We start from the raw sequence: 27,567 nt of genomic DNA on the forward strand, positions 1-27,567 counted from the left end.
GCCCGGCTCTCCCTCGAAACGGCGATGTTCTTTTCGAGGGAGGGGAAGGCCAGGCGATATTTGTGTGCGATGTCCAGCACGGGATATCGTGGGCCCGACGCAAGGGGCTCTCACGCAACAGTCCCGAATAGAACCTATCATTTATCAAACACCGGCAACAATCGGATGCAGTGGATCCTTTGGCGCCTAATTATCCCTTCTATAGTTGTATGTCATGTCTGGCTTATTGCCTGGTACTTCCGGATTTATGAAATCTTTGACATTGAGACCTTTCTGCTCATTGCATTTGAGCGAACCAAAGCTGTTATCGCCATTATCAAAGCTGGTCCAGTAGATATATGCAATATATGCGCGGTCAAAGACGGTTGAAATTGGGGAATGATATTAGAATAATCCGTGCTGAATAGAAGCATAGCATTTGATGTCAAGGAGATTCCTATGTGACTACAAATTCCAGTATCTCGCACCGCGCGGTATAGAAAACTAAGTCATATGGAAATAGACCAAGCAATTGGGCTGTTACAGTACAGCGTACGGAAAGTTCGTAGCATCTTCTACCGTGCTGGGTTCAAGTTTGAGTAGGAACCGAGGAGCATTTACGCTTCCGTAACCCACTGCTTATTTTAAATATACTATTAGCAAGGCATGAGAGTCGACTTCAAGGCTGCTTAATATCTCCTATAGAATTCCTACCATACCGGACGGAAGAGCTGCCTCGGCTGTCTCATGGACTTTCACGTCTTTGCAAATCTTAAGCAGAAGTCGCTTGAGCTGGATAAACGGTTCATTATTGCCACGAGTAGCTGTACAGTAACAACGAGGCATGGTTCCAAAACTTCTAAAGGGCAGGTAGACCAACTGACTGAAAAATCAAAGTGAAGCGTGCTTAGGGCAAGGCTTTCGTTGTAGGAGACATGGTATTAGAGTCGCCATATCTTAGGAGAAAAGCATGAGGTCCCCGACGACGATTCTAGATGACGAGAGCCATAACAATCGCTTTAATGCCCCTCGGATGAGCTTAGGGGTTGTGGCAGAGATAATATATCATCCTCAGACTGTCACGATCGGGAGGAGAATCGAAGTAAAATACTAAAAGGGCGTTAATCGTGGTATCTTTGAGACTATCGTCGGTACTACAACAAATCTCATGTTGAACTGCAAATTTTCGCTAATATTTGCTCGTGCTAGGAATACAAGGCGCTGGCTCATCCGCGTAAATAATTCAGCATATAGGGATCGTGAGCTCTCTAAGCTCTTAGCAAGTCCGTTCGATATTTTGAAAGTATTGACACGGGACGTAGACTAGGATTGATTGAATGATATCGGCGGGTACTGTAAAGAGAGAAGACCTAAGGGTTTCTTTCTTCATAACCTTCGCGAGCTCTGGGCCCAAGCATTTCGGCCGGGTGCGTGACTTGCTCACGAATTAGTAAAGTATTTTTTTCGGTAGAGCGATAGGAGATTTTGGAAATTTCTTTTCCTGCGACATTACCGTATCTAGGGATTAGGGATTGTTTCTTTATCATGTGATCAAATACTGGGCCACGACTGTCACATGGTTATGAACCGTCATGACACGATTCCGAAACTCTACTCCAGGAGCGGGTCGACTCCCTCTCGCCTGTCAATCGTACTCGCACTTGTCTTCTAGGGCACGCGATGTAATACAATGATAGACTGTTACTAATTAGGAGCAGGGTCCTATTTTCCCCGCCTGATTTTCCGAACTCACTTTCCTAAATTGGGTTTTCTAAATTGGGTTTTCTAAATTGGGTTTTCTAAATTGGGTTTTCTAAATTGGGTTTTCTAAATTGGGGTTTCTAAATTGGGGTTTCTAAATTGGGTTTTCTAACTTGGGTTTTCTAAATTGGGTTTTCTAACTTGGGTTTTCTAAATTGGGTTTTCTAACTTGGGTTTTTTAAATTGGATTTTCTAAATTTATTTCTATAGTTTGCTCTAAAGTGTCGAGTAAACTAGTCGCATTCTTAGAGTGGTCAATTTAGACGTTCCGTTTCTTTCAGTCAGTTTAACGGGGATCGGCGTTGCATTTTGATGTAGTGGAATTGCCGAGGGCGTATTGTCTAGCATAGATTGAACAAAGTCACTATTACACGGTATTGTTTGATTTTGGGCGTTACTACACAGCCATGGAAATCACTAAACAGCTGTAATGAGGTTATTCCTACTACATTGAGTATAGTAAAAATACAGGTTTGGCGCTCTGAAGATCAGTGCGTAAGGTACTTCCATTTACTATGTAGCCACTTAGTCAAATGAAGTACCTCCCGTATCACCAATATCGTGCATCCTATAGCTGTGCGAATAGCCTCACCGGCTGCAAATAGCACTGCCGATGCCGTCCGGGGGTCCTAGACCTCTATGAATAGCATCGTATCCACCCTCGCGCTTACTGGGCGCCACCGCCGGATTGGACTTTGTCTCCCACCCGATACGGCTACGGGAATAGCACCATGGCATCCCCAATTAGGCGCCAGCAAGGTCTACGAGGGGCAGAGCTATGGCGTCATATTGAGCGCCGATATTAGACGTATCCAGGTGAATTCAATTCGGTTTACTAACAAAATTGATACAATTTTGCGCTGCTTTTATTCAAATTTCTTGCTAATTTAGACATGCTTACTGAATTCGGCTAAACTCTCATAAGTAAGTGTACTATGGCTATTTAGTGATTCCCTTGATTTTTCATTATGAATGCGTAAAATCGGGCGCAGTTGGTGGAAAGCCGTTACTGAGGGACGTGCGTACAGTGATTCTTCATAGTTCGAGTTCTAGATAATTTCCGTGTAACTCGTAAACCTGAACCACACGCCCTTTTCTCCATACATGCCGTCGGCCTTGCCATCTCACGCCTTTTCCAGCCACGAAGGAGCCCGCGAAAAATATAAGTATTTGATACCTATAATTCGCGTGATATGTCCTTTACTATTAGAAATCAGGCACGGTTGATAGATCCCTTCTCTTTGGCACTCGTCTAACGTAACCAGCTTTTTTACTCTACCATGGGTTCTCCACGTGGAGCCCCGGTCTTCTCTGCTCTATGAGCTTATGCCGGCGGTCATGCTTGTCTTTCTAGCCTGTTTTTCGTTTTTACTCTCAGTTATACCACTCTTGAACGCCGATCGGGGATATGGGTCCGATGTTGATATCCGCAACATGCTTCAGTACGTGATAACAGCCCCTTATACAAAGTAGCATCCACTAATTCGCACGGTCCAAGTAGAGCATGTTACACGAGTAGTACCTCATGTTTCCGAAATATAGGTATATGCCTGCTGTTCTGGCCTCAGGATCTTTGGTTGTGTGCTATTGCTACGTTGGGATTTGCCGCAGTTGTTGCCGCAGGCTATGCGGTGCTACTCTATCTCGTTGAAAACGGGTATGGCCACTAGAGAGATAGGCGCCATATGTGACATGTATTTGTGATCTCCTACGCGTCACCTTAAGCTAGAATGATTTACTCCGATCAAAGTTAAGATCAATATCCGTATCACAAAATAGAGATATCATCCATGTACTATAAGAGTTCGTGATAGCGTATGCCAAGCACTTCATCCGCAACGAATAAGAGACTGGTCGCAACTCGCCTTTATTCGCCCCGAGTGCGCTCAATCAGTCGGTGTCATCGAACGTGGACGATAAAACGCTACACAAACTCTATTTCTGGCCCTTTTAGGATGCCGTGAAAGCTGGAGTTGGGTCCGTGATGTGTAGCTATAACCGAATCAACAATAGCTATGGATGTCAAAACAGCCTTCTAAAGGGTGAACTAGGGTTCCAAGGGGTTTGTTGGTTCTGACTGGTACACGGATAGCGGTATATCGAGTACCACCGCTGGATTGAATATGGTCATGCCGGACTCAATGTACTGGGCCCCCGGTTTGTTGGCTGCGGGCCTTAGTAACGGATCACTCTCCTTGACTCGGTTGGACGACATTGCCACGAGGATCCTTGCGGCCTGGTATAACTATGCCGAGCTAGAACACCCCGAGTCAGGCATGCCGGTCAACCTGCTCGAGCCATATCAGTCGATAGAGGCTCGGGATCCGGCATCGAAAAAGACCCGCTTCCAGAGTGCCGTTGAAGGCCACGTGCTGGTGAAGAAGTCCGGTGCTGTACTGCTCAGCAAGCCCAAGTTCGTCTCTCTCTTTGGGTACGATTTGGTGGCCGCGCCGCGTCACACTCCGGATCACCTCATTAAGCCTCTGGTAGACAGGCCTTGACAACAGTCTGGGTATCCGGACTGGTCGGCGATCGATGACGCCGGTCTGATGTCGAACTTCGTCTACCAGCCGTCAGCCTAGCGACCGGGGCCCCGGGGTGGCCTGGGACTCTGTTTTCCGGTGGAGGTTCTTGCTCGAACACTCCGTCCTATATCGATGCGCCGTTCGATGCTTTCCAGCGACAGACTCGACGTGACGGGACGTTTTTGGCGTGGGACCTTGCATCTGCCGCCCCGCACGTGAACCCTGCGAGCGAAGTCTGTGGCGTCTTCGTGAACGAACAGTCGTCCGAAGGCTGGGACCGGTCCTCCCAGGGCGATGCGTACTCCGATCAACTGATTCAGAACGTCGCGGACCAATGCAACAATGCCATGGTTGTGATTCGTAATGCCGTCTTGTTGACCGCTGGTGGATCACCTCCCCCTGGGACACCGGTGGTGCCTTGACTGAGGTGATGTATGGGAGGCAGTCCCCGTCCGGTCGCCCCCCGTGTACCGTTGCTGTGAAGGAAACCGACTACGGCCTACTCCTCCACCCAGCCGTCCATGTGGGTGAGAAGAACGCCTATTACCCACAGGCTGACTTCTCCGAGGGGATCCTGATCCATTACAAAGCCTTTGAGGCGGCCGACTTCACTCCGCGCTACGAGTTCGGCTACGGGCTCACTTACACCACTTTTGACTATTTCAATCAACGGGTCACAGCGCAGGAAGGACCGCCGGGAATATCTCGCTCCTAGCACAAGTCGAGGGCGGCTTACCCTCACTTTGGAACGTGGTCGCCACAGTCACTTGACCATTGAAAACACCAGGAGCCGAGGTACCCCAGCTTTACTTCGGGATCCCTGGAGGGCCAGCCAAGGTTCTACGTGGCTTCACCAGGCAGCTCGTACAGCCAGGGAAGCGCGCCGACGTTGGTTTTGAGTTCACACGTCGAGATCTCAGTGTGCTGGGATGTGGAGGCACAGAATTAGGTGCTGCAGCCAAGCCCGTATTCTCTCTCTGTCGGAAAAAGCGCCCGAGATATCCATCTCACAGGGACATTGACTCTTTAGTAGCGACATTTAAGCGACAGAATATTTTAGGGTATGGTGGTGCTAGCGCTAATTTTATGTTGCCCAAGCTCGTGCCTCATTTCGCCTCCTTGTTCATCCTATTGGGACGCAGCCCGGGATGACCCAGATGGTGAACAGGATCAGCCTGTAGCTTAGTCTTCGGACTCATCTAAAACCCAGAGATATCGTCGGCTAGCAACGTATGTTTTATTTACTAGTACTGTGCCTAATAGTTATGTAGGTGAAGGAATTCCACGTGAACCGTCCACCAAGCCTTTTCCGGCTCTCACGCGCTTCTAAATATATATCGGCCACGGATCAAAAGCCACAAAATTACTCCCAATTACAGATCATTTATAAATATTGAGTGTTGTTTCCATCGCATCTTCGCTGCCGCTGCCTTAACAGCCGAAACCATCTAAAGTTCTCTCTGTGCCTACCCTAATGCCTCTTCAGCCGCAGGTGGGAGGTATCGACAGTCGTGTTCAGAAACATGGTTCTGGCAGGCGCCCTCTAAAACCGAGGTCCTACGGTAACGGCTTAGCAACTCACGAACGCGCCGCTAAATGCCTGGATGAAACCGTTTTGTCTCATCTCGCGAGTCCACCAGTGCAGCGTAATTCCATAACCATATATCCCGACTTTTCGGTGCTCCAAAAGGGCGTGCCAGTCCCAGTAAAACATAGACTCAAAGGGTGTCGTCCTTCCACTCTGACTATAGCACCGAATGGCCAATACCTCGCATTTCACTACGATACCTTACGCAGTAACGAGGCGCAAGCAACGATGTCGGCTACGAGATGGCCGAGCGGACCGACTTTCCATCGTAAGCCACAGCTTCTAAAACCGATCCTCTTCACCGATGGAAATTTCTGTTTCGGTTACGAGAGATGCACGGGGTCGATCGAAAATTATAACGTTGTTGTGCGTCAAGTCTCGGACTGGTCATTAATAGGTCAACGTCCGTCTAGACTCACACGGCTTTGTCATATAGGGGACCCGAAGTATCCATTGGAGCCCGAGTGGCATATCTCAGGCAGTCTAGTAATCCATTTGTCTCGCCGAGAGATGACCTTTCAGGTGTGGGATACTCTTCTTCGGGAGTCTCGCAGTATGCCAGGTTCACCAAGCGGTGGAATGGTCAAGGATTTAATAACATCACCAGCCGGAAATATGGTCATCGCACTCTTCACTGACTTTAAGATCTACGTGTGGAAGGGTCTTACGTGGAGGAAACCTCAGGGGCCTATCATCCACAAGCTCCACATATATTCCGTCCAGGATGTGGCTTACCTAGATCGACCCACTCTTAATGGAATTCACCTGATTACAAACGACCAACGGAGCAAGTTTTTCGGATATACTGAAACCCATTCAAAAGATCAAGAGTCCGATGTGGCCCGGATTGGGCCGTTTTCAGACGGAACATATGTGACTCGAACTCAGGAGCAGGTCCCTGGGGGATTTGCTAGCAAGTATACGATCATCGCGAACGGAGCAAAACAACGTGAGTTCTATCACTGCAAGGTGGCCAAGTCTATCTGGCGCACGGATTCCGACGCTGCCATTGTCATGGACACCTATATTGTGACCACCGGACAGGAACTTGTAAATTTCTGGTCAAAGGCGGGCAGGTTGGTCAGAAGTTACCGACTCGGAGAAAAATACGAGGGTTGGCACGGCATTGCCTTGGCGGGTAAACATACTGTGATCGCCTTTGATGATACGTTGACAGAAGCCACCGTGTGGGAATTTCCTCGGCAAGGCCCTGAGGACTGCACGCCCCCTCTGGCTTTAGGGAAGCGCTACACACTTGACTAAACCTACTCTTGTAATAAGCAACAAATGCCTACAATTATCAACGTCTTGTTCAACCCTGTTAACACAGTGCAAGTTGCCCTGATACTGTAGTGAAATATTTATGACAGAGACCTTCCGAAAATGGTAAAAGTTCGAGCCTAAATTCCACTTAAAAGGCTTGCTTTGTCCAAATCATTTTATACCCGTGTTTGGTTGCACTAGTTCCTTTCTGGAGTGCTAATTTAGGGTAGCGTGTATTGTATGACACTTGTCACGTGCTCTACATGCCCATTTACCTTTTCAATTTCTAGATTTAGAGAAGAGCCGCTTTGGTTCTTTTGTAAGTTGCAGCTACTAAGGTTACTAAATGGCCTAGGAACGTGATAAGACCTTCAAAGTCGCAGGTCCGAGAACGCGGGAGCACTATATTATGGTATCATCGTTCCATCTTCCAATTTCCAATTACTACGACCATACTCTTCTTCGAACTTCTCCGTGGGCTTAGTCATGATTAAATTACCTTCGGATTGTATTAAAGCAATGGGTGATCCTCGCGGTCGGCTCCGATGTATCAATGTCACTTCCAATGGGAACGCTTGCCATACGGATGTGTCGTTAGTGGACCGCACTACGGCTTTCACTGAGATACTTGCCATAAAAGACTTACATCGTCAAGCGGACTGGGGTGAGATCAAAAGCATCGCGCGCTTTTTGTTGTGTCAGAATTGTAGGTTACGTGAAACCTGCAATGAGAAGAATGTTGAACGGTGGCTGAACTACTATTCAATTTCACGGTACATATCCAGCGATAGTAACCCATAACATTGAAAAGAATTAACTATCTTACCATGCAAAGCCTTGAACATCAGAACAATAAATCAGAAAGCACGCTCTAGCTACTGGTCTGGGAAAGTCCACAGAGATAAGTTTCATACGGAGCAATTCAAGAAAGATTCATCTATGACTTCAAAAAACAAAAATAAGAAAAAGAAGGCATTAATGATAAAAGACAATAAAATAAAATAAAATAAAATAAAATGAGGGAAAAGGAGGGAAATTCGAACTAGAAAAATAGCGTGCATCCTATCACAACCGTTTCCCACCACGCCCGCTCATAATTAAGATAGTTTGAAAGACAATGCCATGATAATGAATCACCTAGTAGCAGACCAATACAATAAAATTTCAATAATATTATAATATCTCTAGCCTGCATAATCCAAGTCCAATTACAAAATTAAGTATACCCTTTGGCATATTCCATCGCAAAGCCTTCTGTTCCGCACCAAGGTCACCGTGGCAAATTGTGGTAAGCGACTATGGTACGGAACCAAACACTATCCAACTGTTTGTGTCACGTGCTGGACACGTGCTGGACACGTGCTGTCCCAGCTAAAACCGCCCCCTTCTTTATTTTCCCGACGCGATAATGAAACCCCCAATGACCAAGTATAACAACCCGGCAACCATTTTTGCCCTAAGTATTGTACCGTACCACCAATACTTTAACTCTTACCAAACACCCCTCTGTGGATCAGTACGTTTTTTCAAACAAAGCTAGCGGTTACTCACTATTCCTGGGATCAAAAACAAACACGGAACCTACAGAACTAGATAAGGCACTAGAAGCATCTGGTTATGATGAGGTTGAGCGAAACTATCTCCGAGAAACCTTTTCAGAAAATGAAGCACGCCTTTGGGAACTTCTCGATGCCACCCCTGGCCACGTTTCCAGTCTGGGAGAGGAGGCCGGAAGTTGATGCTTTGCTTTTTCAGCGGAGCTGGAAACACAACGTGATCTGCCATGAAGTTCTCGCCATCCACACACTGAATGATCGCCTTCTTGTTGCTGCCGGACCCATGTTCATTGCAGGAGATGTCGGTGACAATCTTGTTGGTACGGACATCCAGTTTTTCAGGAACCATGTACAACCCATAGGGTAGTTCTTGGCACTTCTATGCGTAGACGCTCCCGTTGCGCATGGATACAACTTTCTCAAAATACGCTGCACCGCACGATTGGAGGGAGTGACATTGCCACTTTGGCCTCATGCTTTGCGCTTTCTTTTCTCGCTCCTTTTGTCTCGTTCTTTATTTTTCGGCTTTGAGACGGAGAGGAAGCCGCCTTGTGGCACATTGCGTTACGGCAGTTTGTGTAGCTCACAGAGCCTGGTAAGCTTGAACACAGCAGGTATTCGTGCGATTGAGGAGGTGTCGTGGATTTAATATCGTCCTCCTCGGGAACTTGCTATATACTCGCACTGAAAAGCTCAATTTAGTCACTCGTTTTACACTTTTCAATTCCACTGTAACAAACTATACAAGAGGTACCGCCACGCGGAAGACCTGCTTATACATTACATTGGCCCATACCACTCCTCGGGCCAAAGCAGGCTTAAGGCTTAGGAAGACCAATCAAACCCAGCAAAGACTTCCTTCATACCGACCAAGCCAGACACTCGTAGGTCATGTTTGGTCAACACAGGATGATCTGAGGTCCAGCTCTTCTCGCGCGCTTCATTCCAGAACTGGAGCATCTTCCCAATTTCACGACCCCATTTTGGCCACAGGTTATCGTAGTGCTCAATCGATATTTCTGCGTACGCGGCAGGTTTTTCTGAAACCTCTGCCCAAATGTTCAGTATATCTCGGACTGTTCTAGTCTCAGTCTCTGCCAGAACAATTTTGCCAGGTAGTGTGAGCTCGGGCTGGCTCAAGATAGCCAGTGCGTAGATACCAGGGTTGATTCTAGGATCACCCACGGTGGTGATGGGGCAATCCTCCGGGACTGGTAGAAGCTGGAGATATTTTCCAGATGTTTTCTGAAGTGTAGTTGCGCAACTCAATATCTATGAAAGATGTGCCAATTGGGGAAGAGTAATACTGACAAGGAGATTGGGAGTAATCATAGGCAAAACGATGTTTGTGGCGTAATAACCGACCCACAGGAATGTTGTTTTGCTCAGCAAATCTTTATCTCTGATGTATTGGTCAACCTTGAGCTTGCCCTCAAAGTGTGCCACAGAGTGCTTTCCTCCTGAAATCCGAACATTGTCTGGAATGGTACTCCAGATAAAGTGGTTGAGGGATGCAGTCTTAGCAGCGGCCTCAGCCATATTTATTCCCTGCTTAGCTTCTAGTTCGATAGGATTTTTGATGTCTTGTATCGCAAAGCTAGCCCAGAAATCAGTTACGGCATAGATCGCGTATGATCCCTGTTGTTGAAAATTAGCCAGTCCGTTTGATGTAAAGAGTGCACCAGGTGACTTAATTCGAAGGCTTCGACAAGACTTTGTTCGTCATTCCAATCCGCTGCAACCATCTCGACACCCTTCGATATTAATGCATTTGATGCATCGCTGTTGATATCACGAGTCACACCACGGATCTTGTAGTTTCCGGATGTTAAAGCCGCAGAAACAACAGAGCCACCCTGGGTTCCAGTGGCACCGATAACAGTCAAAAGCTTTGACATGTTCAATTGATATAGAACTACAATGTGATGCGCTGCGGAGATTGATGTAAAATCAATAATAGGCAACGGTTGTGTCTTTATATGGTAACAACAAGCCTTTGTTTCTCTAACCGTGGAAGCTTATAAAATCAAAAAAAAAAAAAAAAAAAAAAACCAAATATATAACAAGCCAAAGAAAAAGAAATAATAGAAATACAGTAGTAGAAAAAGAGAGAAGAAAATAAAAGGTAAAAAATATATGAAACAGGAAAATGAAGAATAACAATGAAAAAGAAATAGAAAAATGAAATACAAAAAGAAAAAAAAAAGAAAAGAAAAATTGGAAATAGAAAATACAGGTAGAAATATTGGAAACGGCAATAAAATTATTGAAAATACAATAAAACCCGAAATAGGGCCTAGAGTCGTGAAAGTCTCCACTAATTTATATGGGCCACTTTAGTAAGACACAGTGTGTCTGACGCACTGCTGCAGAACCTACTACTCTGAGTCTCTGATAGAATCCTGCCTCAACATGGACAACTCGTCCTGTCGACATATTGTTTGATCGCATGAACTGCATAATGGCTCTTACATTGAGAAGTTATAGTATAGAAGACAACTTGTGAAAGGCGTAAAGAGATTTATTAATTCACTCTCATTGAAACGACGTACGAGGCGTGAGTGGGCGGACTTTGGTTCCTAAGTAAGAGAATGGTATCAAAATTCTCTCGAACTTTGAATAGTAAAACAAAGTCAAATTAAAAAGGCGGGAGACACAGACGAAAAGCTCCTCCTATGGCCATATGTAGCCGAGTGCAGTTGGAGTGTCGACGTAACATTGGTTGATCTTTCACAATAAAAGAAATTGTTGAATTCCGGAAGAGCGGAACTCAAAGTGCGCACTCCCGAGTCCAACTCTACACAGGATTCGCAAGCGCAGTGTGACACGAGGAATGGAGAAGTCGGAGAGCATAGCTCCTGGGTCTTGGTGCTTGACACAGCCGCCTCCATCGCATTGTTACACGGGTCATAGCACTATCCTGGGATTTTTACGGCCCAGTCTCGTTGGGTATTTGGCCGTGGCTCGGGAAACACGAAAATATTGTACACGAGCCAGAACTGGAGAGGGTTTAAGTTGATAAATCCTGGCGTCACAGTGTATTGTATTTGGTCGGAGGACGTTCTCGGGCCTTGGGATGAAGCATTGGTCAATGGAGGACATCGGATACCCTCCTTGGACTGACAATAATGGGTATCGGCCGGTGGTCCAGGCTCGAAGTTGCATTCCCTGTTGGCCGTTCTTTTGGATGGGCTGCAGAGAAAGTGTGGTGGGAAGGACATAGGTCAGAAGAACTATGGTGAGAATAGTCCGTAGCCCACACCAGCAAACGCCCTGAGCAAGGAAGATACTATATCAAATCAGTCCATGGATGTGGTTTTTAAGCAAGTCTTTATTTGGGCTATCCAAGAAACCGTTGAGATATATGGAGAATTATCGCTCCAATTCTTTAATTTGATTAAATTGAAAAGTTCTTTTCTATTCATCTGATAAAGTAATATTCGGTCCATCATGTACGTTAACGTTAGAAGTTCCTGCTTGTTTAAACAAAGACCAGCGCTCACTTCTACAATACCGTCACATATTGTATACGCTGAAGTCGATGACCCTACCTCCCATACCCGTACCCAGGAACCTCCTAATGGGGCACATCTCCTTAGAGAGGTGCTCCAATTACGTAGGTTCAGATCTATTGTAAAACATACCTCTCTGGCAACCTTACGCTTCGTCTTTTTCTTTCCCTTCTCCATACTCATGGGGAGACTCAAAACTCAAACCATTCGACATACACGGAATTGACTTCTCGAATATACAATCCACACCGTCTACTGTAACATCTGATTCTTCACAATGGCCGACGTCGGTCTTCACCGGTTGACGGTTCGCGTGGCAAGTGTGTCTGGTCGCCAAAGCTGATGCTTTACTGACTGGTAACTAGGAAGACCCGTCGACTGTGTCGCCCTCGGCGTCAGGATTGGTGACAACTCTCGTTCCTTCCTTAGTTGCTTTCGCCGTGATGGTAATTCTATTCATCATCCTGCGAAGGACCCATCGCAGGATGTACATGCCCCGAACCTACATTGGATACCTGCGAGGCTGGGAGCGCACCCCTGATACCCCGACCGGCTTGGTGGACTGGATCAAGGCTATGTACAAGCTTCCCGATACATACGTTCTGCAGCACCATTCGATGGATGCCTATCTGCTGCTCCGATTCCTAAAGATGTGCTCTGTCCTGCTGTTTGTTGGCTGCTGCATGACTTTCCCTGTGCTGTGGCCCGTCAATGCTACCGGTGGTGGTGGTCAGACCCAGTTGAACCTGCTGTCTATTTCCAACATTGGCGAGAATTCGTATGCGCACTACTTTGCGCACTGCTTTATCTCCTGCATCTTCGTTGCGTTCATCTTTTTCATGGTTACCCGCGAGCACATCTTCTATGTCAACTTGCGCCAAGCTTACCTGTTGTCTCCTGCCTATGCCAATCGCATTTCGTCCCGCACTGTTTTGTTCACTGCGGTGACTCCTGATCTTCTGAGCAAGGAGAGGGTCCGCACCATGTTCGGCAGCGATAAGGTAAAGAATGTCTGGGTCGCTGCGGATACCAAGGAGCTCGAGGAGAAGGTCAAGGAGCGTGATAGCGCCGCGATGAAGCTCGAGGGTGCCGAGACCAAGCTCATTGTTACGGCTAACAAGGCCCGCAACAAGGTCCTCAAGAAGCAGGGCTCGGCTGAACTCCCCGATATGAAGATTGGTGATAGCCAGTTCGATGATGAGACTGGCTCTGTCGCTGCTCGCTGGGTCCAGGCCAAGGACCGTCCCGCTCACCGCCTCGTGGGGCTGATCGGCAAGAAGGTCGATACTATCAACTGGGCTCGTGCCGAAATTCAGCGTCTCACCCCTGAAATCGAGGAACTGCAGGCTAAGCACCGTGCTGGCGACGTTAGGTTGGTCTCTTCGATCTTTGTTGAATTCTACCACCAGGCCGATGCCCAGGCTTCTTACCAGTCTGTCGCTCACAATCTCCCTCTGCACATGAGCCCTCGCTATATTGGCTTGGACCCTACTCAGGTTATCTGGGCTAACCTCCGCATCAAGTGGTGGGAGCGTCTCGGTCGTCATGCCGCTACCATTGCTTTTGTCTGTGTTTTGATCATTTTCTGGGCCATCCCAACTGCTGCTGTTGGTGCCATCTCCAACATTAACGCTTTGATTGAGAAGGTTCATTTCTTGAGCTTCATTAACAGTGTCCCCTCATGGATCAAGGGTGTTATTACTGGGCTTTTGCCCGTTGTCCTGATGTCTATTCTCATTTCTCTGGTTCCTATCATTTTTCGCCGGATGGCCAAGTGGGGTGGTGATCCCAGTGCTGCCTCCGTCGAATTGACCGTTCAGAACTGGTTCTTCGCTTTCCAGGTTGTGCAGGTCTTCCTGGTCATTACGCTCGCCTCCGCAGCCACTAGTGTTGTGACTTCCATCATCAACAACCCGTCCTCGGCTGTCTCGCTGCTGGCCAGTAAGATTCCTCTCTCTGCCAACTTCTACGTTTCCTACATTATCCTCCAAGGATTGTCGTTCAGTTCCAGTGCTTTGCTCCAAATTGTTCCTCTGGTCCTCGGGAAGATTCTAGGCAAGTTCCTGGACAGCACTCCCCGTAAGATGTACACTCGTTGGTCGAATTTGGCTGGCATTGGATGGGGTACCGTCTACCCTGGGGTCACCCTGTTGGCGGTTGTTGGTAAGTTTGCCCTTGTACAATTTGTTTTGATGCAATTCTGACTTGCTCATAGGCATTACCTACTCTTGCATTGCCCCATTGGTCATGGGCTTCGGTACTATCGGTCTATACCTCTTCTACTTCGCCTACCGGTACAACCTCCTGTACGTGTCGAACGCAAACATCGACACCCAGGGCAGATGTTACATCCGTGGTCTGCAGCATCTCACCGTTGGCTGTTACCTGCTGATGATCTGCCTGATCGGTCTGTTTGCCATGGTTTCCGGTTTCAACCAGATTGCTATTGCTCCTCTGATCCTGGAGATCATCTTCCTTGTCTTCGTCATCCTGTACCACATCTCGATGAACGGCGCCATGGAGCCTCTTCTCAACTACCTGCCAAAGAACCTCGAGGTCGAAGAAGAGGCGGCCCCATCCACCACGCCCAAGGCCAACATCTTCACCAAGTTCCTCCGCCCAGACCGGTACAACAGCTACCACGAAATGCGCAAGCTGGTCCCCACCACGGAGATCATGCCCACGTACTCAGCCGAGGCCGAGCGTGATGCCTACAGACACCCCTCCATCACCGCCCAGCCTCCTCTCCTCTGGATTCCTCGTGACGCCCTCGGCGTCAGCAGCCAGGAAGTCGCCCACACAATGCGCGTCATCCCCATCACGGACGAGGACTCCTGGCTCGACGAGAACTGCAAGATCAGCTGGAACATGGACAAGGGCCAGCCCCCCATCCATGAGGAGAAGATCGCCTACTAAGCGCCATCCCTCCGCACTCCCGTCTTTCGGCAAAACGGTATCTCGATCCGAGTCACAATACCTGCCCTTGTACACACATACACGTATGACTGTGCCTGTCCCCGACTCGGTTTCGGTAAACTGTGATACCCAACCGTCGTCCTGAACACAGATCAGCTCTGATCTGGGCCTTTCCCTTCCTTCCTTCCTTTCCGATTTCTGTCTCTTTATGTCTACCTCTATATCGATCTGGATCATCTAGGATCGGCTTGGGAGTCATCTACTTCAGCAGAAAGAACTGGACCAAATATGTAAGGAGAAAGACATAATCAACTTAGATCGGGTCGTTAAGCGTAACAAGGCTTTATCTATTGCGGTTGCCTATACTAGATAAGCAGCTGGAACTTGAATCATTTAAAATCATATAGGCTGGAGACTTAGAAAAAGAATATATAGGTATCTACTTTCTCGACAAGGTGCAATGCAAGATGTCAGTCAAGCGTTCTATTTATAACCTAGTGGTATCTATCTTAGTTATGCAGTTTCCAATGTGTATGTAGTTGCCCACACTCGCCTGACATACCGTTTAGAGCATTGTAATCCACTTAGATACACGTACACCTTATCAGAATTGCAAGGATCACGTTATGTAGACAAGCCTAGGAAACGAAAGCCAAACCGCGAGAGACGTCAAAGGACCTACGACTAGCAGTACCCACGGCATTCACGTAGAGAACCGGCTCATGACATTAGTTATATAGCCTATCACCTCGTCCTTTTGTTATAACTGACCCTTAGACTGACCGAGCCAGAGGAAATTTGCGTATTACGCTCCTTGTATATAGGCCATTGCACAGCCCATTTTCATGGGGCTACCTTGGTATAATAAAGGAACTAGGCACGTCTTGCCGATGTAGGAGTTGCCGAAGACCTCGCTGGGGCGGGGGTCGATATCGAAACAGTCGCCGTGGTGCGACCACAAGCTAGACTGTAGGAAGATATGGTTGTAAGTACCGAGACTAGGTGACGGTCAGAACAATAACCGAAAATATACGTGATTTAGGTTTCTAATCACCCAATCCAATCGAGGCTGCCTTCGTGCTCCCAGATTTATTGAGGCACGAGCATTTAAGGTAGTTCAAGGGCCGCGAAGGCCCCGTATATATCACCCCATCAATTTACTCAGTTGCGCCAGCTTGTACGAAGCAATGTGTACAGGCTGCTCCTCCGCTTTATATGTCAAGAAGTTAACGATTGGCTCAATCAAGGTAGGAAGACCAGCAGGAATGGTCTGGAACATAATAGAAGTTGGCCGTCGTCATTCCGAAGGCAATCGCTCTGCTTGAGAGACGATATATGGAGGACGCCTTCATTATCAAAGTCCTGAGACTTGTTCGTCAATGCTTGAGAGTCGGGGGCAAAATCGTACTAGCAATTCGCGGCACTTGCCCATGCCGATGGCAAAAACGAAAGCATTCAAGCGACAGCATAGAGAAAAGTTTACCGTGGGGATCAGATCAAAATGGGGGACGTGATTCTATGGTGGAGATTGACTCCTTATATATTGTCGCCCGACTTGGAAAGAATTGTTTTACTGTGGTCGGTTTCAGTACAGAGCCGCTTCCAAGTTTGGTCACAGAATCTTCCACATTCATATTGTAGGGTATAGTTAATAGAGTTCCAAAAAAGAAGATAATAAAATATCGTTTTCCTTACTTTCTTTGACATAGTGGGTCTTTCAATAAGATTCAAACGTCGGATCTCAGTGGGAGTCGTAAAGTCGGTTTTGCCAGTTTTGTATATATTCTGTTATGGGACTTCGGTGCTTAAAGCATCCGTTGGTTGCAATTGCACGGGCATCACCAAAGGATATGAGCCTACAGGGATATACACGCATAGACAGACGGGGGATCTCTCAAGGGTGGAGTGGCTCTACCTCACATCATGATTCGTATTTCTAATATTGCCCTCTTGTAGGAAATAATTTCGTACAATTGATTTTCTCCCATTATATTGAGCCCGATGCACGTTGACCTCGAGTGGAAATATGCTACTACTGATTAAGCTGGATTTTACTAATCAACATTGAAAGTGAAGTAGGCGTGAGAGTTGGAATTTATAGTTATAAACACTCGAGGTATCCGGCGTAAGAGATTCCTAAAACGCCGGCGACGAGTCACTGATTGAGAGATAGAAGACCATCATAGCTTTGTGCTGACCTAAGTACAGGGTGAATAACATGTATCATGTCGATGAATCATGCCCACTATATCTTCACGCTTTGTGTATTATATAGCACCCCACGCGATACAAGTGACGGTACCAAACTTGAAGCCAGTGAGTTATGAGTGAGCGACATTGATACCGCCCCTGGATACCAATTTGAGTTATATCTCATCAGCCTGAGGTAAAGTACGCCAAGGCAGGCTAGAACCTTCATCACGAGGTGTCCGAGCCGGTCTGCAGGCAGATTTCCGATTTCAGAAGCTTTCTCCTTCATCCGGCTAGCTTGAAGTTGAGTTGGCGCAGACTTTATAAGCTGTTTTTCGATGAATCTACCGCCTGCTGTTAGCAATGAATGGAAGACGTAGGCCTAGACATACGGTTCTGAGCTCCAACGGTTCTTGATCCCGATTAGGGTGAATGTTCCTAGGTACCAGGTAACCGCCCAAGGACTGCTCATGTGACTGACGGAGATGGTTGCAGCACCGAACACCGCTAAAGTGTAGGCCATGGGGTCATTGATATTATCCTTCAGAAAATCAGATGGTCCCATTATGCCGATGACAAACAGGATGACTCGGGTATAGATGAAACCGTGCAGCGGCATCATAGCATCATGGTAATCCATCGGACCTTTTCTGATGTAGGCTCGAAATATGAGTGCGATCCGCATGTACGAGCCAGCTTGATAGGAGGGGCCTATTGCTGTGTGATTAATGTCGTTCCTAGGAAGAGCTTTACTCATCGTGGGGTCTCACGTGTATACCGAGGGTGCCCATTCGGCAGCTTGTCCACCAATATGAGGGATGTGACAGAATGTACAAGACATGCGACGACTGCTGCTAAGGAACATTGCAAGTCACTGTAGTACATGATAAGCTCAAGAGTACCGGAAACTATGTGTGGTTTTAGGGCTGGGGTACGTTAGCTCACGTCATCCTGAGATTTGCTTTAATTATACCTTTGTGAGGCCGTCGATAAACCTTCCCTCTATTGAGGCAGTGATAGACCGCAAATACCGCATAGAGGGTGAGGATCAGAGCATCCGACTCGTTTCTGTGAGTCCGCGTCGTAACTTGATAACATCAGGAAGTGTCAAGGTGTCATGCACGGATTTTATATCTCACAGTGAAGATAGTCCTTCGGCGAACAAATCACGGACAAGAGATGCTGGCGATCCATAAGGGACATTTTCGCTGTTACTAAGGACATGCCTCACATCTGTCGTTCCGGAGACCTGGGGGTGCATCTCGACAGAAGCGAGTCCACTGCCCTTTTGTATACAAACTCTACATAGCAAGGCGAGGGGTAAAGATTCAAAATTCGGGTTAGGAAAAAAAGTGAAATTATAAAATCATAAAATTATAGGAAAACAAAGAAAGGAAAATGGGAGAAAAAAATAAGAAAAATCCAAAAGAGGCAAATTAAATACTAACGGATTTGGGTTCCGGCTTTTCAGAGACAGACAAAGAGTAAAGGAAATTAAATAACGAAAATAAGAAGGTGATGGGGAAAGAAAGGCAAAAGCCCCCTGAACAGACGCATCCGCCGAATTCCACGTGGGGCTGTTATCTAGTTACACTATATGCCGTTGCAGCGAGACAGCAGTGGAGGAAATTCGCAACTAGCTTTCCTTGAAACGCACGTTTTGTTTCTTAGTCCGTGTTATAAGTTACCGGAAATGCTACCATCGCAGCGTCAGGCAGTCAGTTTTGAACAGCTTATCTTTAGATGGCCAATCTGGGCAAGTTTATCATTCCAGTTGTCAATCAGGGATGTTCAATCCCTCGGGTGCTGCTCGAAACGAGCTCACATTGTTTCCCAGATGGAAAAAGATTATCGCTTGCGTGTCTTTGGGAAAGACCTGAAGCAGTGGTTTGATCAGGTCGACGTTCTACTCGATATCCTTCGATCGAGCAGCGCAATATTGTCTGGAGCCCCGGTTCATAAGTTCTTACTGCCGGATGTCGCGGAGGTTGTACGAAACGTCGAAATATGCGTCAGGAACGTCGATGCGTGCCGACTTTTAGAGTACCTGCGGACGCAAGAGCTGTATGAGTTTGTGCTTGAGCCACTCATGTGGGATTTCCACTGCTGCAAGGTACGATCCGAGGCTTTCCAGAGTTCCTAGTAACAATGTGCAGGTCTATCGGTTTAGCAAATCGGCAGATATAGCTAAGTCACGCTATGTGCAAGTTGTGGTGACATACACGGGGAAGGTCGAGCAACTATATGTCCATTTCATCGGTGCTTCGGCGCTCATGAATTTCTGGAGAAATGACCATATTTTTTGCTTATGTCCAGAAGACCTGTTTGGGCGTGTAAGTAAGTGTGCGTTTACGAACACATTGCCAGGATGGAGCTTCAATGCATTTAGTCGCGCTGGACGGAAGGCGCTTGAAAGTAGCGGATTTAGGATTCAGCGGTGGAACGCGGGAGATGCAAAAGTGCGCAGAGTCGGTGACCCTGCTTGTGTGGTTCACAGTGCGTATTTTGGTCCAAAGTACTGCTTTGGGAGCCTGGCATTTGACCCATTGGACATCACCTTGTGGTGAGGACAGAGTGCAAGAAGGTATGCGAGGTGCCATGGCTGAGATAACATGATTCTTTCGGCAGGGGAAAGGCAGCAGTGATAGTTATTGTGGCAGTCGTTTAGTAAAATTTAGCTTTGCACCTTTTTGGAAATGGTGTAGTCAAAGGAATCCTCGTCGTAGTGAAGCAAATCTTCTCGCCGTCCACGATCATAGAAGTCTATAATATATCTGTACATTTTACTTTTGTGTCTCCAAGTTAATAGATCGAAACATAGGTACTGTTTGTCTATATTACTAAAGTTTTCTCTGGCGTCACAATAGTGTATATCCAAATAACATACTTTTCCCTACAAAGCAGAACACGGATCGAAGCACCTCGGTGCGCTCCAGACCAGTTCTTATTCTGAACAGTATCAAAATCATCAAAGATTCCAAATGAACATCCTTAGTAGAGAGACACGGCTGTGGATCGTGCTGAATTAAGAGGGAGAAATTGCTGGGTGAGGACGACCGGGGGGGGGGTCGAAACGGGGACAAAGACAAGCAGACAGATGGGACAGCACCGGGACGCCCTAGACCGGGTCAAAGAAGACCATCGAGCGAGGAAGACCGGAAGTCGGTGGGGAAGGCAGAGAGTGGGGTAGTGAGACGCGAGAGAGAGACAGACGTAGCAGCAGGATTCTTCCAGTTCTTCTATCATGGTCCGATATCGTGGTGAGGCTCAATACGTCCCGTACGTTGCCCACGGGCAGTGACCCAGTTCCGTATGGCTTCCGTACTTCGGCAGGTATGTTCACGCTCAGTCTGCCCAAGATAAAATGTGACCGGGTACGGCAAGGAAGTATTCGCGGTGACGGGCTTCATAGTGACCGGTGTGAGATCGCCATGGCAAAGTACTGATTGTCGAAGATGATCAATACAATGGTCAATGTGCATCCGACGAAGTTCTGGCGGGAGAGTCATAGAGTTGCCGTAGTATTCCGGGTCTAAATGCTTCCGGATAGCGTTCAAGCAGTGTAGACTATGAAGTACGTCGGGGCCTCCGTAGAATCCCTCTTGAGATATCCGCTCACTAACAGGCATTTCCGTCAGTGCTGGAAGCTCGGGATCTCGGTTGAGCCGTGATACTTCAGAGTCTTCTAATCGAAAATACCGACCTAGAGACAAATCAGCGATGCACTCGAATCAATGACAGAGGAAGTGCCTACCGACAATGAGCTCATTCCAGTTTTCATCAATCTTGTGGCTGGGACGGCCGGCATACTGCAGCTCCTTTGGATTGATAGAGGCGTAAAGTGTGCCATCAGAATCGTCTCTGACCGCATGAGTGAATCGTCTTTTCTCGAATTTCAACAATGGTGCTGCCATATCTATCACAAACTCGAGCTGTCAGGTCTTTTCTGCATGATACTCGCCCTCGGCAGCGTAGAATCTATAAGCACGTACCTGAATCGGGCATGTTCCATATGTTGATGCCAGTATCACATCGCAACTGCCCGAATTTGCCAAAGAATAAAATCAAGAATACGATCGTTGCGAGGAGCCAAACATTCAGAGACAACGCTTGAATAAGCAGCTTTGATGAGGACGTGTTGTTCTCATAGTCTTCCTCTGACTCTTCATCTGATTCCCGTTCTAGGCCGCTATATGCAGGGTCGCCCTGGTTGGAAAGCATCCCCCCTAAGAAGGGCTGGAAGACCTGTGGAGGATTCATAGTCAAGTTCAGAGGGCGTGATAGTGAACGCAAGTAATGTAGTCGAGTTTTAACTTGCTGTAGTCGATACTTGACAAAAAGGGATGTAGAGTCATGGATTTGATGAACGGTCCACACTACTACGGGCTTGAAATTAAAGGGAAATATTTTATGATCCCAACTGCCCCTTTGAGCGAGTACTTTTATGGCCCCATGACGGGATGATAGGCAGAGATTCAGCCCGACGATTCCGCAAGCCTGAAAAGGACAAAGAGAAATGGCTCCTTGTCTCAAAACCACTATGGACTGCCCAGCAGAGGACTGTACAATCAGTTTACCGACCCATAATGATGTCATGGAATGTACTACTCGAAAGAAAATACGGCTGAATATGTCATTTCAATTTTTCGTGGTCTACCTTGAGAAAGCGCATATAACCACGAGGTTTCCCATCCGTAGCCCTCCTTTTCCATCACTCGGTCACAGTCTTCCATTACTCAAGCATCCCTTCACTTCCCTTTTACCTCAATTCGTATAGTGCGTGCTTCTCCCTCGAGACTTTGCGCCAATCCGTGCTTATTGATCTCCCTTTCTCAAGTCCAGAATGCAACTCCGCGCAGTCTTTATCAGCCTGGCCATGGCTGCCTCGGCCTTTCCTTTGGCGTCGATCAACTTGGAAGATCCGAATGCATTGAATGTGGACATTGCCAAGCGGGGGGATCAGCTCTCGACATCTACGGAAACTGCTGATCATGTCAACGAGAGTGATGCGCCACTTCCCATCGATGCACGTGAAACCACTTCTATCGATATCGCCAGGCGTACCAATTTGACCAAAGACTTGGTTATCACGTATAAATTGAACCGCAAATGACAGTCCCAGAGGCAATCCGATGATAACGTTATCTAACTCAGACTAGTCTGTGAAATTGCTGTAGCTACTTCTGGAGTGCCCTACCAAGTGCGAATAGCAGGGAGAATAAACATATAGACGAACTTTGTTGTGTACCTCGTTACTGTCTTGCGATCAGTCTACCCCCACTATTTATTTCCTCTAGTCAATTCTTTAAACCCTCCACATCGGTAATGAGAATCCTGAAATAAATGGGCCTAAGGCAGTACTGCCAGTAGCACGCCACAGGTCCCATCTGGAGCCGTGGGTGATTGGTGATCTCTGTTGAGAGATACAAATCCCTCGCCCCAAATGGTTATTTTTAGATACATATGAGGTACATAACATGGGTTTCCCAATGAAGTTAGTAGGAATTTAAATGACAGAAAGGGTATGTTTAGCATGTAACTACGACAGGTCCACCTCCAGCGCTTTTATACGCCCATTGGCATGTTGATCTCATCCCCACTTTTCTAACTGCGGAAGATAGTCTCTCCATTCAAGCAAGCTTAGGCGAGTACGAAATGCGATGTAGTTACATCATCTATTAGGAGCCCATCCTAGCCGCAGGATTTTCAGTCGAGGGAATATAGAGCAAATATGGAAACGAGGGACAACTTGAGTTTACCAGCGGATCGCATAGGATATTCAACTACCTCCTCATATGTCTTCCCAATCCTCAGCCTACGCAATATATATAAGAAGTAATTGCCCACTGATAATTCCGCTCAGGTTAGTTGGTAATCTACGACCTGTAGGCCTCTTACAAACCTATGAAGATAATTCTCAAGGGGGCCATCTGACCAACTTGATAGGCTGTAATGCATTTGGGAGGAACTCCCTTGGGCCAATTACCCTTCGGTAAACCTAGAAGCTAGTGAAGGAAATTCACCATAGGTTGAGTATTTTCTATTTCTTTCTACTCCTTCAACAGTGGCCTAGAGAGGGGCATTTAGTGTCTCACAATGTGAAAATGAATTTAGTATTGGCTTTGATGCACATCGAAAAGGAATGCTATAAAACACCACCCTTTGCCCTCTCCCTTTCGCTCCAGTATTTCCCATCAATTACGGCTTCTCCTCGGTCTTGTCAGCGCCTCTGACCTAAGACAGGGCTCCAAATTACAAAGTGCTTAAACTAGACCAAGATTCACAAGCCGTAGTCCTATGGCTATAAAGTCTACTACGATCATGGGCCTAAAATCAAACGAGATCCATTCGTACCGCCAAAATCGAGGGTGCCATGAGTCTGAGTCGACATCAGTGGCCATCGCCAACGAATCACAAAGTCACAAACGATCTAAAATGGAGCGAAATGACAACGGACTGCGATTGCAGAACTCCCCTTCAGCGGCCAAACGCAGAAGACTGGCAATACCACTCCCCGAGTTTGTAGCTCAAGTAAGCATTCCGACTGTACGTTGGTCAATAGGTTGAACTAATAAAGCAGGTGGCCCACCTACTCTGGTTTGAAAAGACCTCAACTTTGCAAGCCATTGAGGCTAGGCTCCAGAGAGATGATAAGGAGACCCCACTTCAGATCGATGAGAAGGCGACCCTTGATGGTCAGTTTCTGAAATGGGTGATCAGCGCTTTGTCAGCTACACGAGTTAGCATAAACGTCATTTTTCTAGCCTTACAGTTTATCCACAAGCTCAGGACATCCCATCCAGGGATGGGTGGTAGGGCGGGAACTGAAGTCATGATTCTGACCGTTGCTTTGATGCTCGGCAATAAATGTGAGTTTTACGGTAGCCAAGTGGACGGATTACTGTCAGCCTGTCCGCATGGGTCGGCCGTTGCTATTAATAATGCTGACTCACCATAGTCATAGATGACATTCCTCACAGCAACAGGACATGGGCAGAAGTGTCCAGGTTCCCCACAGAGTGGATTCATAGCGTGGAGATTGAATTTCTTAGCTATATTGACTATGGCTTGTATTCATCCAACACCGAGTGGTCACAGTGGTGTAGCAAGCTAGTACTCTTTGGTCAATACTGTTATAGTCGCTATCAAACGCCGAGGATGAAGAGTTCCGAGGCTATGAAAATGAGGGTATTAGAACATGTGCTCCTATAAGTGCGTCAAAACCCGAGAATTTCACCCTTTTTTTAAGATTGGCTTCTGCATCGGTATTTTAGGATCTTTGTTGGTTTATAGAAGATCTACGCCTTAGCTTAGGCTGTAGTGAGTTCAAAATAGGCCGTTGATATGCCTAATTCTCTCGTACTGTTTTACCGCACCTGAATCTTAATAATAGGCTGTACACGTGATAGCACTGTCTCAGAGAAATACGTTAAATGCCCTAGATCTAATTGATCCCAAGCCCGCCGTGATGTACCTACTAAGACAGTCTCGATTTGCTCGTCATTACCCCTATAAATGAGATCAGGCCAGACCTCCATCATCTCTGGCTTTAACAGCGCAGAAAGCCCTGGCCCAAAGACATTGAGAGATGAGCTAAAAAAAACCGCGGTATCCTCGAAACACCACGGGGCTAATCTGTCAAGCATTCATATGATCGGGAGAATGTAGGCTACCTGGAGAACCAATGATGTGAATGTAAGATTACAGTAATTCAAGTCGCTGTATCTACCAAATCTAAAAGTCATTTTTACTTAAACCGACACAGATGAATCTAAATTAGGCCACTAGACTGGATGCCATAAACTAACACCTAACGCATCGAAGGATTCGTGCGTGATCAGATCTCAATTTTTCAGATGAAAGCTGGAAAATAAATGTCTACTCAACTTGCGAAGCGTGCTCATAGGACCATAGCTAGGGGAGTAGCTGAGGTATGTCCCAATGACCAGCATCCGCGTAAAAACACTGATCCTTGCCAATTATTATAGTTAACTTGGGATCGATGGTTTCTAGGGAAACGGTCTATCCGGAAAACAACGATCGAAGTGAGAAGGAGAGCGTATTTTCACATTGTGGAATGTCTTGCAATCCAAAATTATTGGAATAGTTACCTGACGCATTTCTGGGCTCGTTTGATGGAACGAGTCAGACTGAGGTGTTGCGAAGATCAAAACGATTGTCTTCAGTTAACGTTTATGGAGGCAGTCCATGGAAGTTTCATGCTTACCTGTGTTGGTACGTGCATAAAGACCGCAAGGCAAACGGATATCACCGAGCTTCTATTAATAGGACAAAATCACATAGCGATGTTACCAGAGAATCATATCTTAATATTGGGAGGCGGTTCGGTCTGGACTACACTATTTCAGATCAAAGCCACCCAGGCCAATTCAGTAAAAGGCAAAGTTCTCAAAGCCCTTGATTATAATCTAGAACTCTCCAAATGGATTATGGCTATGGACAAGCTCGAGCGGGCGGCTCGCCAATTGCCTGTACTGGTTCAAGCCCTCCAGCTAAGTAGCCACTCGGAGAACGCCAGGCGAGTGCATAAGCTGTCTGAAGGAAAGAGGTATAATCCTCGTGACAATAATCCGGCGAGGGATTTCAGATATTCAAGACGTTCGTTGGCAAAAGTTCGAGATGAGCTTTCAGAGGAGCTCAGAGTCTGGAACGAGGTGAAAGAATCTGTCCGCTCGCCACTGCATCCGATGTTTTTGTGTGAGCCATTCGAGGTCAACGTATCTTCAATTGACATATTGATCGGAAGGCCTGAACAGCAGCAATGTTGAAAAGGATCTTCCGGAGCAGATTCTTGAAGATGTTAAAATTAGAGCGGAGAATTGGAGTCTTGGGGTGGATTTTGTATCTATCAAGAGTACAACTCACGGACTCCTTCTATCAAGTATGACAGTGAATACGGAAGGGACGAGCACGCGGTTTGCCATCCCCTAAGCGTAGACACACTAGTCTATGTTTGGGATACGTCTAGTGTATCAATATTCCTATACGACTATCAAGACGTGTTTTATTGGTGACCTCACGCAGTCAAGAGGAGCAAGAAGAGTGTAGTTTGGCCATAACGGGTCACCTGTCGCTGCGGTCGTAGACCGTAGCGTCAGATAGGGCCCGTTCGCGCTCCCTTGTAGGGAGGCAATATGTCTGTATTGTAGTGGATTCTATATACAGAGGGAAGGCGGGAGGGACAAAATCAAGACTTGACTGCGTGAGAGATGACGAGCTACCCGCAGAGGCAAGCAACTGACTCTCGTGAGGCAGTTGTAGGAGGAAGAGGCCCTCACTAATGTCGGTGTAGATATCACGTGAGGCTACGGGCATTGTGAGGCAACCCCAATAAAACTACTCCCTTTACGCAAATACAAATACCATGTATTATGCCATAACTGCATTATAAGGCTAATTTCCCCTATATAACTGTTTCACTGCCCCTTTTACCTCTTCGTGCAACATTTAATTTCATCCGAATTCTTCCTGAAATCTACCTCCTTTTTTGTAACTTTAAGGCCTTAATTCGTACGTATTATATTAAACATGATCTGGTTAATTTATTGTGAAAACTAAAGAGAAAACTTATATTAAAATTTAGTATTTAAATTAGAGTGACACAGTTTTGGCAGAGTAACGGAGATTGTGAAATCTTGCTTTCCAGCGACATGTATCGAGGAATTTCATTCCGACTTCAAGGGGATCGTTTCTTTATCACATGATCAATTACTGAGCCCACTCAGCCATTCTCACTCGAACTTGTCATTTTGTATCACGCCTATCATTGGCTAATATTCGAAGATCATGTACTTATTAGACATGCATGTCTAGGCTTAAAGGCCTCCGTTTGCTTGCTGTTTGCTACGACCTATTTTGTCTGCCTTCTTCTCATAGAGTATCCATCATCCCCAGGCTTTAATTCTCTCCAAAACATTGGGCCGTTAGTCAATGACTATTTCAATCGATTTTCTATTTTTGGTAGGTTCAATTTGGGTGTGTAGTGACCATTATACCGCCTATAGGGAGTCCCCGCTTTCGGAGCCAATAAAACGACCAGGCCAGCATTCCCCATTGTCTATATTCAATTTCTTTCTTTATTTTTCCCTTTGCTTTTTCTGTTCCCCACTGCCCTATCCTTGGCTGGCAGCTGAAAAGCCATGCGATTATTTGAGGCTTCCACCGCCTGCAACGCCGCCTGTTTGCTCTCCCTTCTTGATACAAAAAACCTTATCTTACCTATGGACTTAATACTAGGTTAGGGCTTAATATTTCAA

General features: G+C 46.7%; 8 protein-coding genes across 8 annotated transcripts; 5 read left to right on the forward strand and 3 right to left on the reverse strand.

Annotated features, from left to right (window-relative positions):
* Positions 1-3,869: 3,869 nt before the first annotated feature.
* N7446_010711 (beta-glucosidase) lies at positions 3,870-4,980 on the forward strand (the record flags this gene model as incomplete). The annotated part of the gene is made up of 4 exons (XM_058519454.1): positions 3,870-4,181; positions 4,231-4,252; positions 4,311-4,678; positions 4,711-4,980. The coding sequence occupies 4 exons, from the start codon at positions 3,870-3,872 to the stop codon at positions 4,978-4,980; spliced, it is 972 nt and encodes a 323-aa protein (XP_058368292.1).
* Positions 4,981-6,408: 1,428 nt separating this feature from the next.
* On the forward strand, positions 6,409-7,116 carry N7446_010712 (uncharacterized protein; the record flags this gene model as incomplete). The annotated part of the gene is made up of 1 exon (XM_058519455.1): positions 6,409-7,116. One exon carries the CDS (start codon positions 6,409-6,411, stop codon positions 7,114-7,116), a length of 708 nt encoding a protein of 235 aa, XP_058368293.1.
* Positions 7,117-9,497: 2,381 nt separating this feature from the next.
* N7446_010713 (NmrA/HSCARG family protein) lies at positions 9,498-10,570 on the reverse strand (the record flags this gene model as incomplete). Its single annotated transcript, XM_058519456.1, has 3 exons — positions 9,498-9,917; positions 9,984-10,310; positions 10,355-10,570. The coding sequence occupies 3 exons, from the start codon at positions 10,568-10,570 to the stop codon at positions 9,498-9,500; spliced, it is 963 nt and encodes a 320-aa protein (XP_058368294.1).
* A 1,891-nt stretch (positions 10,571-12,461) lies between these two features.
* N7446_010714 (uncharacterized protein) lies at positions 12,462-15,100 on the forward strand (the record flags this gene model as incomplete). The annotated part of the gene is made up of 3 exons (XM_058519457.1): positions 12,462-12,491; positions 12,550-14,347; positions 14,400-15,100. The coding sequence occupies 3 exons, from the start codon at positions 12,462-12,464 to the stop codon at positions 15,098-15,100; spliced, it is 2,529 nt and encodes an 842-aa protein (XP_058368295.1).
* Positions 15,101-17,575: 2,475 nt separating this feature from the next.
* Positions 17,576-17,909, reverse strand: N7446_010715 (uncharacterized protein; the record flags this gene model as incomplete). Its single annotated transcript, XM_058519458.1, has 2 exons — positions 17,576-17,609; positions 17,683-17,909. 2 exons carry the CDS (start codon positions 17,907-17,909, stop codon positions 17,576-17,578), a joined length of 261 nt encoding a protein of 86 aa, XP_058368296.1.
* A 2,623-nt stretch (positions 17,910-20,532) lies between these two features.
* Positions 20,533-21,550, reverse strand: N7446_010716 (oxidase ustYa family protein; the record flags this gene model as incomplete). The annotated part of the gene is made up of 3 exons (XM_058519459.1): positions 20,533-20,993; positions 21,045-21,206; positions 21,283-21,550. 3 exons carry the CDS (start codon positions 21,548-21,550, stop codon positions 20,533-20,535), a joined length of 891 nt encoding a protein of 296 aa, XP_058368297.1.
* Positions 21,551-22,133: 583 nt separating this feature from the next.
* On the forward strand, positions 22,134-22,403 carry N7446_010717 (uncharacterized protein; the record flags this gene model as incomplete). The annotated part of the gene is made up of 1 exon (XM_058519460.1): positions 22,134-22,403. The coding sequence occupies one exon, from the start codon at positions 22,134-22,136 to the stop codon at positions 22,401-22,403; it is 270 nt and encodes an 89-aa protein (XP_058368298.1).
* A 1,208-nt stretch (positions 22,404-23,611) lies between these two features.
* N7446_010718 (cyclin) lies at positions 23,612-24,248 on the forward strand (the record flags this gene model as incomplete). The annotated part of the gene is made up of 3 exons (XM_058519461.1): positions 23,612-23,821; positions 23,871-24,029; positions 24,063-24,248. The coding sequence occupies 3 exons, from the start codon at positions 23,612-23,614 to the stop codon at positions 24,246-24,248; spliced, it is 555 nt and encodes a 184-aa protein (XP_058368299.1).
* Between the last annotated feature and the right edge of the window lie 3,319 nt (positions 24,249-27,567).

Source organism: Penicillium canescens (assembly GCF_028828765.1).
Source record: "Penicillium canescens strain IBT 15451 chromosome Unknown utg000007l_segment0_segment0, whole genome shotgun sequence".
NCBI lineage: Eukaryota > Fungi > Ascomycota > Eurotiomycetes > Eurotiales > Aspergillaceae > Penicillium > Penicillium canescens.